Source organism: Hyperolius riggenbachi, chromosome 1, assembly GCF_040937935.1.
Source record: "Hyperolius riggenbachi isolate aHypRig1 chromosome 1, aHypRig1.pri, whole genome shotgun sequence".
NCBI lineage: Eukaryota > Metazoa > Chordata > Amphibia > Anura > Hyperoliidae > Hyperolius > Hyperolius riggenbachi.
Genome location: NC_090646.1, coordinates 213,129,706 through 213,144,055, shown reverse-complemented (window position 1 = coordinate 213,144,055; position 14,350 = coordinate 213,129,706). Strand labels below are relative to the sequence as shown.

The 14,350-nt window shown below is 43.5% G+C and overlaps 1 protein-coding gene across 3 annotated transcripts in view; it reads left to right on the top strand.

Moving 5' to 3' along the window:
• Positions 1 to 14,350, top strand: part of AFG2A (AFG2 AAA ATPase homolog A) — a 583,775-nt gene that overhangs the window by 246,194 nt on the left and 323,231 nt on the right. Inside the window, exon 15 of one of the 3 annotated variants that reach the window (XM_068280104.1) lies at positions 2,901 to 2,973. The exons of the other annotated variants lie outside the window; for them this stretch is intronic. Coding sequence (XP_068136205.1) covers positions 2,901 to 2,951 — 51 coding nt within the window. The 3' untranslated portion in view covers positions 2,952 to 2,973. The remainder of the gene's footprint in view (positions 1 to 2,900; positions 2,974 to 14,350) is intronic. 3 annotated transcript variants of the gene reach the window in all.

The following is a 14,350-nucleotide window of genomic DNA, read 5'->3' as shown; positions in this document are numbered from 1 at the left end:
TTAACTGTTTAACTCCCACAACAAAAATTACCCAAATAAAATTTTTAATGGAAAAAAAATACAATTAAAAAAACAAAAACAAAAAACATACATAGTTACCTAAGGGTCGGAACTTTTTAAATATGCATGTGAAGAGGCTATCACCACGTCCAGGTGGCAGCTGCTGTGCACTGCTGCATGCTCTAGCGCGCTCTCACACGCGCCCGTGCCACCCCCCGTTAGCCCACAGAACAATGAATGGGAATATATTTCCCATTTATCGATCTAAGTCACAGGCAGAAAAACAGACTGCTTCTCATCAGAGTCCGCAGTCTTTCAGAAAAAAAAAAAAAGATTCTCGTCTTCTTAATGCTTCCTGGAAGCGAGTTCTCGCTTTCAGGATGAAAAAAAGAAACAAATCTCACTGTGGCCATCTTGTGGCCAAATAGTAAAACTACATCTACATACATTTTTTAAATAAACCCACATTAATGCATTTAAATTTAACTGTTTAACTCCCACAACAAAAATTACCCAAATAAAATTTTTAATGGAAAAAAATTACTATTAAAAAAACAAAAAACATACATAGTTACCTAAGGGTCGGAACTTTTTAAATATGCATGTGAAGAGGCTATCACCACGTCCAGGTGGCAGCTGCTGTGCACTGCTGCATGCTCTAGCGCGCTCTCACACGCGCCCGTGCCACCCCCCGTTAGCCCAGAGAACAATGAATGGGAATATATTTCCATTTATCGATCTAAGTCCCAGGCAGAAAAACAGACTGCTTCTCATCAGAGTCCGCAGTCTTTCAGAAAAAAAAAAAAAGTTTCTCGTCTTCTTAATGCTTCCTGGAAGCGAGTTCTCGCTTTCAGGATGAAAAAAAGAAACAAATCTCACTGTGGCCATCTTGTGGCCAAATAGTAAAACTACATCTACATACATTTTTTTAAATAAACCCACATTAATGCATTTAAAATTAACTGTTTAACTCCCACAACAAAAATTACCCAAATAAAATTTTTAATGGAAAAAAAAATACAATTAAAAAAACAAAAACAAAAAACATACATAGTTACCTAAGGGTCGGAACTTTTTAAATATGCATGTGAAGAGGCTATATTACGAACATTTTTTAAATTATAAGCTTGTAAATACTGATGAACGCAAAACTGAAAAAATGCACCTTTATTTCCAAATAAAATATTGGTGCCATACATTGTGATAGGGACAAAATGTAAATGGTTTTATAACCAAGACAAATGGGCAAATAAAATACATAGATTTATGGTAGCATGCATTATTTTACAGCTATAATAGCCAAAAACTGAGAAATATTGATTTTTTTCCATATTTTTCTTAATATTCCTGTGAAAATGCGTTTAGAGAAAAATAATTCTTAGCAAAATGTACCACCCAAAGAAAGCCTAATTGGTTGCGGAAAAAACAACATATAGATCAATTCATTGTGATAAGTAGTGATAAAGTTATTGGCAAATGAATGGAGGTGAAAATTGCTCTATTGCATAAGGTGAAAAATCCCCACGGGCTGAAATGGTTAAGTTACATTTAAATAATGTCAGGCCATGTTTTCGGGTCATTTATTGTTTCCAGTGTTCTCAGACTGTCAATGTTAAAAGAAACGTTTCCAAGACAAACAACATTGTGATATTTTGTCTAAATTACTTTTCTGTATTAAAAAAAAAGTGATAAAGCATTTTGGAAAAAAAGATGTACTTTCAGCTATTGAGGAATTTTATTGCCTGTGCAAATGCAATAATGCTGGGGAGAGTGTTTACTAGCTTGGACATTGTTTGTATTGTATTAGGATCCTTTCAGGGTTTCCTGAAGTATTCCAGGTGGCTGGATAGTGTCCAGCAGTCTGTCACCTCAGATGCCACTTGCTGCAGATATCCCTTTCATCAACCTTCCCTTTTATGCTGTCTATGTGTATGTTTAGTGCTGTTTCCCAGCAGCAACTTACTGCTTTATATGTTTTCTCTTTACTTTGTGATTTGGGAGTATATGATGCCATCGCCAGAGAATAGAGGATTACAATTTAAAGAAAACCCAAGGTGGGTTTGAAGAATGCTATTAGGACACATAGGCTGGTTCTGCATACTATAACCAGCCTTTGTGTCTGTACTGTGTCTCCCCAGGCCCCCTCTGTGCTCTGCTGTCCCCCATAAAAACGCCACGCTAGCGACATGCACCTTGTCGCTAGCTGGCTGTTTACCTTAATGCTGCTCCCCCCCCCCTATATCGCCGCCGCCCGCCTGCATCCCTTCCTTCCGAGATATAGAGGAGGTGGGGAAGCAGTGGCAGCACACAGGTAAACAGCCCACTAGCGACAAGCTGCATGTCACTAGCATGGCGTTTTTATGGGGGACAGCAGAACGCAGGGGGGGACACGGTACAGACACAGAGGCTGTGCATTGTATGCAGAACCAGCCTCTGTGTCCTAATAGCATTCTTCAAACCCACCTCGAGCTCTTTTATTTATTTATTGTATATATAAAGCGCCAACATATTACGCAGCGCAGCTCTCTTTAAGTCAAATAGTGTGCATGAAATTGCCTTTGTCAAGACATAATGTGCGTGATAAACATGACCATCCGCAATTCAATAGCTCCTCCCTGGCTGACCAACTTTAAATTACTGACGTGACAGATCACAGTTTTGTGTAATAAAATCTCCTAAATAGATCATGTTTATCATTATGCTTGCAACAGGGAATTCTCAGATACTCATTTTCAGGAGGGTACATTATTCAGCATTTATAAGGTATCCTCTAGTTCACCTATAAATATACTTTGTTTCCTATTAACTACACCTGAACTGAAGAACTGCATATTCAGACATAAATTAGGGATACTTACCTCCTGTGGATCCAATCCAACATTTCCTCTCATTCCTCCCAGGTGTTCCAGTTGGCCGCTGCTCTTGTGCAAAAACCGGCACCTCCATTTTAAACACGGCGCCAACACTGTAATGGTAATGAGAGGGAAAAGAGTGCGGGATGGGTGGGTATGGGTGTGTTGAGATAAAGAGGTCTGCCTCTTCCTCCTACTACCTCCTACTAAATCATTCAGGACATCCAATTTTATATGAATGATGTAGGTTTCAGCCTTAGAAACACTCCCTAAATCAATATATGTCTGTATATTGGTATATGATGTTTAGCCTAGGCTTTGATGTCACAAAGCTTCCATCTCTCAGTGCACTCTGGGAGACCAAGTGTTGTTTCTGTTTACTTCGGAACACACCACAAAAATTCTGCAATGATGCACCTTCCCAGCAGTGGAGATGTTGCCACTTGTGATAAATTTAAAGAGAGTCTGAAGCGAGAATAAATCTCGCTTCAGACCTCATAGATAGCAGGGGCATGTGTGCCCCTGCTAAAACGCCGCTATCCCGCGGCTTAACGGGGGTCCCTTCACCCCCAAATCCCCCTCCGTACAGCGGGGGAGCGCTTCCGCATTGGGGCAGGGCTAACCGCCGCAGCCCTGCCCCACGCGCATCTGTCAGCGCGTATCTCCGCCTCTCCCCCGCCTCTCTGTCTTCCTTCACTGATAGGTGAGGCGGCGATGCGCCGCTGATAGACGCGCTGTGAGGCAGGGATGCAGCCGTTAACCCTGCCTCCAGCAGCAGCAAAATCTACGACCAATTTGGTCGCTGATTTTGCACGGGGGGGGGGGGGTTGGGGGTGAAGGGACCCCCGTTTAGCCGTGGGATAGCGGCGTTTTAGCAGGGGCTAACTATGAGCTCTGAAGCGAGAATTATTCTCGCTTCAGTGTCTCTTTAAGACTGTAAATCAGGTAGAGGAAAGATTTGACAAAACACAGACTAAATAATTTATTAAAGAGTAACTGTTAGCCCCCAAAGTGAAATTTAAATCTGTACAGCAATGTTTTATTTAGTATTAAAGTGATCAAAAAAGCCAATGCGTTCTGCAAAAATCAATATAATTTTGCTACTATGTAGCCTTTTGCCCACGCTAACGACGCAAAGCCGCATATCAGATACTGATGACGAGCATGCAGAGCATGCCTATGTTTGCCCGACCCCCCTCTCCCCCCCAGGACCAGGTGCCGATCTATTTGCACCACAAACAGCTGACCGCTCTGACACGGAGACAGAGCGGCAGCACTTCCAGCGGGAGCACCGCAGAGCAGCCGCCGCCGAGTCACATACAATACAATACAATACAATAACATTTGTAAAGCGCTTTTCTCCCATAGGACTCAAAGCGCATAGCTGTGTCTCAGATTAACACAGGGTTTCAGGCTGGGTTGTGTTACAGAGGAGATAGTCAGATGTTCATGAATGCCAGACTGAAAAGGTAGGTTTTCAGTTTAGACTTCAATGCTTCCAGGGATGGGGCTGTCCTGATTGGGTGTGGAAGGGAGTTCCAAAGTGTAGGGGCAGCATGACAAAAGGCTCTGTCTCCAAAGGTTTTGAGGTGGACTCTGGGGGTGACCAAGGTGTTACGTCCTTTTGATCTAAGATTGTGGGGGGTGTGATGTAGTTGCAACAAGTCCTTCAGGTATCCAGGGCCCAGATTGTGCAAGGATTTGAATGTCAGTAAGCCAATCTTAAACAGAATTCTCCATTTTATCGGTAGCCAGTGGAGTGAGCTCAGGGTTGGTGTTATGTGGCAATGGCGGGGTTGGCTCGTTAACAGCCTTGCGGCGGCATTCTGTACTAATTGCAGGCGGCGTAAGTCTTTCTTATGCAGGCCTGTGTAGAGGACGTTGCAGTAGTCTAACCTTGATGTGACGAAGGCATGAACTAGGGTTGGAAGATCCTCTGAAGGAATTAGGTGTTTAATCCTTGCAATATTCCTTAGGTGAAAGAAGGAATGTTTCACAACAGCTGAGATTTGATTCCTGAAGCTTAATTTCCCATCAATCAGTACTCCCAGGCTGCGCACACAGTCTGAGTTGTTCAGGTCTGAGCTCCCTATCCTTAGCGGTGTTGGTTGAGACTGGAGCTGCTTTGCTGTTGAGCCCTGGCCCTCGATAACAAGAACCTCAGTTTTGTCAGCATTAAGTTTTAGCCAGTTATTATTCATCCACTCCTGAAGCTCAGCTAAGCATGCGTTTATTTGTGGAGTAGGGTCTGTGACATCAGGTTTGAATGACAAATATAGCTGGGTGTCATCAGCATAGCAATGATATGTCAGGCCATGTTTTTGTATGATTTCTCCAAGTGGCAGCATGTATATGGTGAACAGTAAAGGGGATAATATTGCGCCCTGAGGTACACCGTATTTTAGTGGTACAGGGTTGGAGAGGAAGGGCCCTAAGGCTACCCTTTGTGTTCTGCCAGCCAGGAAGGAGTTGAACCACCGGAGAACAATGCCATCTATGCCACAGTACTCTTGTAGCCTGTTGAGTAAGATTTCATGATCGACTGTGTCAAAAGTCGCTGAGAGGTCGAGCAAAATCAGGATGGAACATTGAACCTTGTCTCTTGCAATGAGCAGATCATTGCAAATCTGGGTGAGGGCTGTTTCACAGCTGTGATATTTCCTGAAACCAGATTGAAGAGGGTCAAGGATGTTGTTTCTGGAGAGCCTGGCTTCAAGTTGGAGGTAAACAGCCTTTTCAATAACTTTTCCCAGAAAGGGGAGGTTTGAGACAGGTCTGTAGCTGTTTAGAGCATCTGGGTCTAAGGATGGTTTCTTGAGTAGAGGCCTGACGATTGCTTCTTTCAGAGTAGAGGGAAACCACCCTTCTTGTAAGGAGCCGTTGACTATTTTGTGGAATGCCGGTGTAAATAGTTCAGGGCATTTCAACATGAACTTAGTGGGGCCAGGGTCCAGATCGCAGGTAGTCTGGCGAAGGTTTGAGAGGATATCCAAGATGTCTTTTTCAGTGATTACCTTAAAATCAGACCATGGTGGTAGGCTATTTTTGCACCTGTTATATGGCTCTGCATGGGTTTCTGGGGCTGTGAATTGAATGGCAGATCGTATGGAGGAGACTTTGTCTGAGAAGAAGTGGGCAAATTTCTCACACAGTTCCTGAGTTCCTGAGAGAATCACATGTGAGAGATGCACGGCGGCGGCTGCTCTGCGGTGCTCCCGCTGGAAGTGCTGCCGCTCTGTCTCCGTGTCAGAGCGGTCAGCTGTTTGTGGTGCAAATAGATCGGCACCTGGTCCTGGGGGGGAGAGGGGGGTCGGGCAAACATAGGCATGCTCTGCATGCTCGTCATCAGTATCTGATATGCGGCTTTGCGTCGTTAGCGTGGGCAAAAGGCTACATAGTAGCAAAATTATATTGATTTTTGCAGAACGCATTGGCTTTTTTGATCACTTTAATACTAAATAAAGCATTGCTGTACAGATTTAAATTTCACTTTGGGGGCTAACAGTTACTCTTTAAGTAATACAGTGTTGTAAAATATAAACAATTTTACCATTCAGTTGTATTGAGTAAAGTTACTCTTTAAGGGCACATGCCTGTATATTTAGATTTGATGCTATAAACTTGCTTCAGGTGTATGTTATTGAGCTGTACCATAGAAACACAAAGGTTTATTTTCTTGTCAAAAGGGTAACTTTTTCCATCCTGAAAGAGAATGCATTTGCAAGTCTTTAGCCTCTCTTGAGCATAAAGTTTACGTCCATAATGCATCATTTTTATTGTGATTTAGTTCATATAACCCTATATTCCTTCTGTTTGTATGTTCCATACAAAACAACAAAAAATGATATACAATTTAAACTGGGACTTCAGGCTGAACATTTAGTTTTTTGAAGTGTGAGATAAATAGGGAAGGGTTTGAACCTCTGTCAAGTTCTAACGCCTCTTGTGTTCGCCTGTGCTCCTACTAAAGACATTTCCTTCACTTCCTACAGGTAGTGACACAAATCACTCAGTGAGGAAAGAGAGCAATAGGAACAAAACAACCCCTGCCTTACTCATTATTCATTCCAAAACTAGAGGAAGATTCAACTAAATTAGAATAAATGTGTCACAATATTTATGAAGTGCATTAGAAACTTTGTAAGAACTGCCGGGTGTGTGTGTATTTGTGTGCACGCGGTTTGTAACAGGAAGCTTCCTGGTAAACCCTTTTTATCCGTAAACTAGCCCATTTCGTTATTAGCTGGATATATGCCCTGTTAGGAAGGTTGTGATGGAGTCTGGTGAAGGACATCTTTTAATCACTTTATTCTACCCCGGCTCTGCCCTGGAGTCTGGGAGTCAACAGAGTGTGGAAAAAATAAACACTGGGGATTGGCTGCATACAATAGCATTGCTAGTCAGGACTGAGCCTCCACCTTCCTTCTTCCATGCCATGGTGTTGACAGAATCCATCCGTGCTGTTTATTGATACCTGGCCTTGTGTGAAGTGTCATCCCACGCAGTGCACATCTGGACTGACAAACTTTCATCTAAATGAGCTGTTTTCCTGCCAAGAGTAATCTGCTTCATTAGAAGAACCTTATTGGCTGTATGTCAAAGCTTGTGTTGCCTAATTATTTTTGTTTTGTCAGTAGAAACCAGCCATGGAAATATCTACTATGATGAATCTGTTAATACCCATTTGCCCCCGGACAATATTGTAAAAATGTAAAAGTTACTGTATGTTAGGAAAGAGATGCATGAGTAAGGCCTACTCCTTTACTGGCAGCATGTTTTGTGCACATGCTCATGTGTACTGTAACCTGATATTATTCTAGACTTGTGTAGGCAAGAGATATTAGCTTTATGTAAAGTGGTGTGAAGAAGTATTTGTCACCTCCTTGATATCTTTAATTTTTGCTGCTTTATTACACCTAATTGTTTCTGATCTCCAAACAAGCTTAGTATAATGCAAAAGACAACCTGAATAAACAATGCATTTTTTTGAATTATTTAATTTACTGAAGAAAAAAGGTCACCAATACCCCTATCACCTATGTGAAAAACTATTTGTCCCATTAAAGTGCATACACTCGCTCAATTGCTGTCACCGACTGCGATCCCTCGGGCAACAGCACAGGGTTAAGTTCTGTAGAGATGTAAGTTCTGTAGAGATGTAGGTTCTGTAGAGACACTAGCAACACATTCTGTTGCTGTGGAGGGGAGATCAGGACTGACATCGCGGCACACAACGGAGCAGGATGGGTATTGAGGCGGATAACAATGGCCTTGGCCGGTGCTTGGATGAAATTGTCCAGTAATCTGGATCTCTCGCTTTGAGGTGGATTGGGGACCGCCATACAAATGCTAGATTTTCAGCAGAGGTGGCACCGACCGGCTGAGGTACAACTAGCATGTGTATGAAAGTGCCCATTAACGATCCAATTTTCGGAATGATCAACCGCTCCTCCAATTCTTGCAATCGATCAGAAACTGAGAGGTTTTAGTCAATCAGTCAACCAATGACTGAAATTAAAAGGCTAGTTCACATGGACGGTTTAGCTTTTTTAATGTCAGTACCAGATTTTCCCATCTGGAACAGGATTCTTCCATGTCTGGAACAGGAAAGTTAAGCTCTGTGTTTTTTTCTTTTTTTGTCAGGAGCTCCTGTGGTTTTTTTTTTTTTTTTTTTTTTTTTTTTTTACCCATTTCTGTACTTCACGCTTTAATTGTGGTCTTCTTCCACATATGCTACATATGTCTTTTCCAGAAATGTCAATGCTCCTTAAAGTGGGATAAAGCTCTGCCATAACATTCAATAAAAATGTTTTCCCTACTTTTTATTACCTATACAGTTACTATATTTGCCCAATATAACCCAATCATTTGCATTCAAGAGAGAAAAAATTGCAGCTGGAATATTTAAGTTTTGAATGCTTCAGCATTTGGAACCAAAATAAATGACCCAGATTTTGAAGAAAGACTAAGAAAGGTGAACACACAGATCCTCCTAGAGACATGGACCCAGACAGAGGATAAGTCATCAGTACCCATCGGTTATCGTGAATTCTCTGTGGCAGCCCAGAAACACGAACATATCAAGCAGGGTCACAGCTCAGGAGGGATTATAATCTGGTATAAGGAGGAGCTACAGGAATACATCAAACCAGTCAAGAGAGGGAACAGCCACATCTGGTTAAAGTTAAGCAGCTCCATCATCTCCTCTCAGACTGACATTTACCTCTGTGCAGCATATATTGCACCAGCAGAATCACCATAGTTTAACCCAGAGAGCTACCAAGCACAGGCGTAGCAATCACCATAGCGTCCATAGCAATGCTACGGGGCCCGCTCTGTCCCTGTGCTACAGGGGGCCCGCAGCTGAGAGGACTTTTTTTAAAAAGACATATTTTTTAAAATATATATATACATATTAATGATGAAGCCGTGGCTCCTCTCCAGTCCCCATCCTCCCCAGTCCCCCTCCTTCCCACGAGTATAGCAGGTGAGGGGGGGACTATTTTGGCTGGCGGATGGATACTTCCTCCCTGGCCAGCTGCCAGACCCGACAATTACTTTTTAGTTCCGGCCAGGGAGGAAGGAGGAGTGGAGTCCTGACAGGTGGCTGACGATGGGGGACAGGAAGAGGACCGGAGCAGCTGTGACCCAGCAGAGGCTGCCTGAAGTTCTGGAGGAGCCCCTGGCTGAACCTGGTCCTAACATGCAGCTTAGGTGAGACTTGGGCTATCGGCCTATTATCACTGCTGCTAGTGGCAGAGCTGCAGCTGTCAGCCTGAGGACCGAGATTACATTGACAGGCTGACAGCTGCAGCTCTCCCACTAGCAGCAGTGGTAATTGGCACCAGCAGGCAGGCAAGCACTCACTCACTCACCTCCACCTTGTTCCAGGCGATGCAGGTCCTCAGTCTCCTGTGTATTGCAACTACTCTGCACTTCCTGCTCCTCCGTTTGGGCTCTAGTGCCCGATGTCAGAAGCGGGAAGTGCAGAGTAGTTACACTACAGAGGAGAGAGAGGGACCTGCAGCCCCTGGAGCAACAAGGAGGAGGAGGTGAGTGCTGTCTGCCTGTCCTCCCCACTTTGCAGCTCATTAATTTTGGGAGGGGGTGGAGGAGCTACCACACTGGAGGGAGGGGGATTGGGACACTTCTAGGTAGGTAGGTGTGTGTTTTTATTATACTGGGGGGGGGGGGGGGGAGGTACAAATCTACTATACAGTGTGTATGGGGGAGAGGTGGAATAGGGGACACAGCTAGCTATTATACTGCAGAGGAAAAGGGGGGGGGGTCAAGAGGGGGCACAATTCTAGCTATTTCTGCTACCTCCAGTATGTACAGTATAAGGTGATACTGTATGCCTGTACTTAAAGATTACTTGCTGCAGTGTTTGCTGATCTCAGCTACCTCCGGTATGCACAGTATAAGCTGTTACTATGTGCCTGTACTGATAGTATACTAGCTGCAGTGTGCGTTGATCTTTGCTGCTTCCTGTATGTACAGTATGAGCTGTTACTCTGTGCCTGCACTGATAGTAATGTAGCTGCAGTATGCGCTGAACTCTGCTACTTCCAGTATGTAACTAGTTGCAGTGTGCGCTGATCTCTGCTACCTCCAATATGTACAGTGTAAGCTGTTACTCTGTGCCTGTACTGATAGTATATTAGCTGCAGTGTGCGCTGATCTCTTCTACCCACAGTATGTACAGTATAAACTGTTACTCTGTGCCTGTACTGACAGTAAACTAGCTGCAGCGTGTGCTGATCTCTGCTACCTCCAGTATGTACAATATAAGCTGTTTCTCTGTGCCTGTACTGATAGTAAACTAGCTGCAGTGTGTGCTGATCTCTGCTACCTCCAGTATGTATAGTATAAGCTGTTACTCTGTGCCTGTACTGATAGTAAACTAGCTGCAGTGTTTGCTGATCTCTGCTACCTCCAATATGTACAGTATAAGCTGTCACTCTGTGCCTGTACTGATAGTAAACTAGCTGCAGTGTGTGCTGATCTCTGCTACCTCCAATATGTACAGTATGGGCCCTTTTCCACTAGCTAGCGCTTGCGCTAAACGCTAATGATTGTGATTCAGCAAGTCCCTAATTTTTTTTAATGTGATTTTGCTGTGCAATGCACTGCATAACGAAATCGCGGTAAAAATTGCTCTGCATCGCGTTTGCACTTTTGTGAAAATCGAATCGCGGTAGTGGAAAATACCTACCGCAATTCCTATGTTGTCTAGCAAACCATAGCGAATTAAAAATCGCTAGCAATTTGCAATTTAGCATTGCAAACACTCCTAGTGGAAAAGTGCCCTATAAGATGATACGTTATGCCTGCACTGATAGTATACTAGCTGCAGTGTGTGCTGATCTCTGCTGCCTCCAGTATGTGCAGTATAAGCGGTTTCTCTGTGCCTGTACTGAAAGTAAACTAGCTGCAATGTGTGCTGATCTCTGCTTCCTTCAGTATGTGCAGTACTGAGGAAGAAGGGGGTGGGGTCGGTTATGGGGGTGAAGAAATGGGGGGGGGGGTGCCCAACCACAAAATTTGCTATGGGGCCCAGTGAATTGTAGCTACGGCCCTGCTACCAAGTCCTACAAAGGGAGGCTGCCCACTTCCAAACCTTGGGAAAAATACTTACCTATGGTGACCTACATGCCAGAACTGGAACAGATAAAGACTACCTCACCTCAGATGGCAATTTCCATATATTTGGACTTGAGACCCAGTACCTTAAAACCATACAGAGAGATAGAAAAAGAGCTATGACAGCACAGTCAATAAGTATGGAAAACAATTGCTCAACCTCTGCAGAGGTATTGGACTTCACATCCTTAATGGCCGAACCAATGGGGACTCTATAGGGAGATACACACTAAACTCCCATGTAGGTAGTAGTGTGGTGGACTATGCCATCAGCGACATGGATCCTGCAACCATCCGTGCCTTCATAGTTACCCCACAATAGCATCTGTCAAATCACAACCAAATCCTGCTATACATCAATTCCTCAAGCAAACCTTCTGTACAACAACATCATGTTGGCCTGTATAACCTGCCACCCACCTTCAAATGGTCCAGGGAGTCAACAACAAAGTATAAGGAGGCTCTCAACAGACCAGAGGTAATACAGCTGCTTCTAGACTATCAAACTTATTCCTATAACCCTAACCAACAAGGGGTGCAACAAGCAGCAAAGGACCTCAACCAAATATTACACACCATTGCAGAAATGGCTGAAATAAGGAGGACCATCCAAAAGAGATCATCAAAGAAAAACACAAATAAATGGTTTGACAGTGATTGCAGGTCATGAAGAAACAACTTACATGCAATATCAAACAAAAAACACAGGTATCCAAATAACTTAGAACTGAGGGCGGCACATGATACCATCCAACGCCAATATAAAGTGAGCCTTAAAAAGAAAAAACAAAACCACATCGAAGGTCGACTCCAACGGCTTTAGGAATCTCTGCAAGACGACTCCTTTTGGGAGACCTGGAAACAAATTGGCAAAAAACCCAAACAAAATAATCAGCACATCCAAAATGGCCAAGCCTGGCTACAATACTTCAAAGACCTATACAGAGATATTCCTATAAACAAACTCAGCCCAGAAAAAGCACAAATAATCAGCAAATTAAAGAACATGGTGGAGAAGGTGAAAGTTTTTCAAAACCCACTCAATACACCTTTCACATTGGAGGGAATAAAAGAGAGGATAAAACTCATGCAAGGCAAAAAAGCTAGTGGCACAGACGGAATCCTATCAGAAATTATCATATCTGGCTCCCCAGAAATCCACGCAGCAATATGGAAACTATTCAATCTGGCCCTGTACTTTGGTCACTTTCCTGAAGTTTGGAATAAAGGACTCATAACTCCTATTTACAAGAGTAGAGATCGCTATGACCCAGCCAACTACAGAGGCATCTGTGTGAGCAGCACACTGGTAAAACTGTTCAACAGAATCCTGAATAAGAGTATCCTCACCTTTTTCATCCAGCACAATGTTCTCAGTAAAAGTCCAGCAGGATTTGTACCAAACCATCGCACCACAGACCACATCTACACCCTGCACACCCTTATCAAGCACCACGTACACAGACGAAGGAAGGAAAAAATATTTGCCTGCTTTGTGGACTTTAAAAAGGCTTTTGACTCAGTGTGGCACCCAGGTTTGTTCCTGAGATTCCTAGAGAGCGGAAAAGGAGGGAAAACATACAATGTCATCAAGAGTTCATACACTGAGAACAAGTGCAGTGTGAAAGTGAATGGAAAAAGAACACCTTTCTTCCCCTAGGGCCGGGGGGTAAGACCAGGGCCGCAGCCTGAGTCTCTTCTTCACTTTTCAACATATACATTGATAAATTGGCTTCTGACCTAGAGGCCTCACCAGCACCAGCACTCGCACTACATGGCACAACAGCAAAGTCCTTACTGTATGCAGATGATCTCCTATTGCTGTCACCGACTGAAGAAGGTCTACTAGACATCCTGGAAAACCTTGAGAAATTCAGCACAACATGGGCACTCCCCATTATTCTAAAGAAAACCAAAACCATGGTGTTCCAGAAGAAAAACAGGTCAGCCCAGAGCCCATCCTTTACACCCAATAACTGTGAAATCAGCAGAATTGATAAATATACCTACCTTGCTCTGGAAATCAACATAATCAGGAAGCCTTAAAGAAAACCTGTACTGAAAATAAAAGTCAAAATAAGCATACACAAGTCATACTTACCTTCCATGTAGTCTACTCCTCAGTGTCTTTCTCCTGTCCCGCGTCCTGTTTGTTCACTATGATCAAGGGAATTTTCCGTCCTCCATTTTGAAAATAGCCATTACCCATAAAAGCTTTCTGGTCAGCACACAGTTAAACTGTAACATCGCCCACTTGAGCCATAGGGAAACATAGACATTACCTGGTACATCCGTTTTCCTCTCAGCTATAACTGACAGCAACTGATATTTTACTGACAGCAACTGATATATTTCAGATCTGACAAAATATTGTCAGAACTGGATGGGATTATTGTCAGAAGAAAATGGTGAGCTTCTGAGAGGAACTGATGGCGAGGTAACTCTGTAATGTTCATTTGAAGTTACCTCATGTGTTTATTTTAAATATTTTTACTCAGTACAGGTTCTCTTTAAGTCAGACATGGAGGCCCTAAAAGCCCCACCACCTACCCAGACCAATCAAAATGGGAATCCAGCCCAACAGAAATATTCCACCTGGAGTTCTGCAAACACCTTCTCCATGTCCATTTAAGAACCTCAAACAATGCCTGCCGAGCTGAGCTAGGTAGATTCCCATTACTGCTTGAGATACAGAAGAGAGTGTTATCCTTCTGGGCTCACCTACAGAGCAGCAGCCCTGACTCACCCCACTACAAAGCCATGTTGCACAATGATGACTAAGAAAAGCCATGTGCACTGAAAGTAGTGGTCAGCTCTATACTCCCTCCAAACCCTGATCCACAGGTCATAACAAG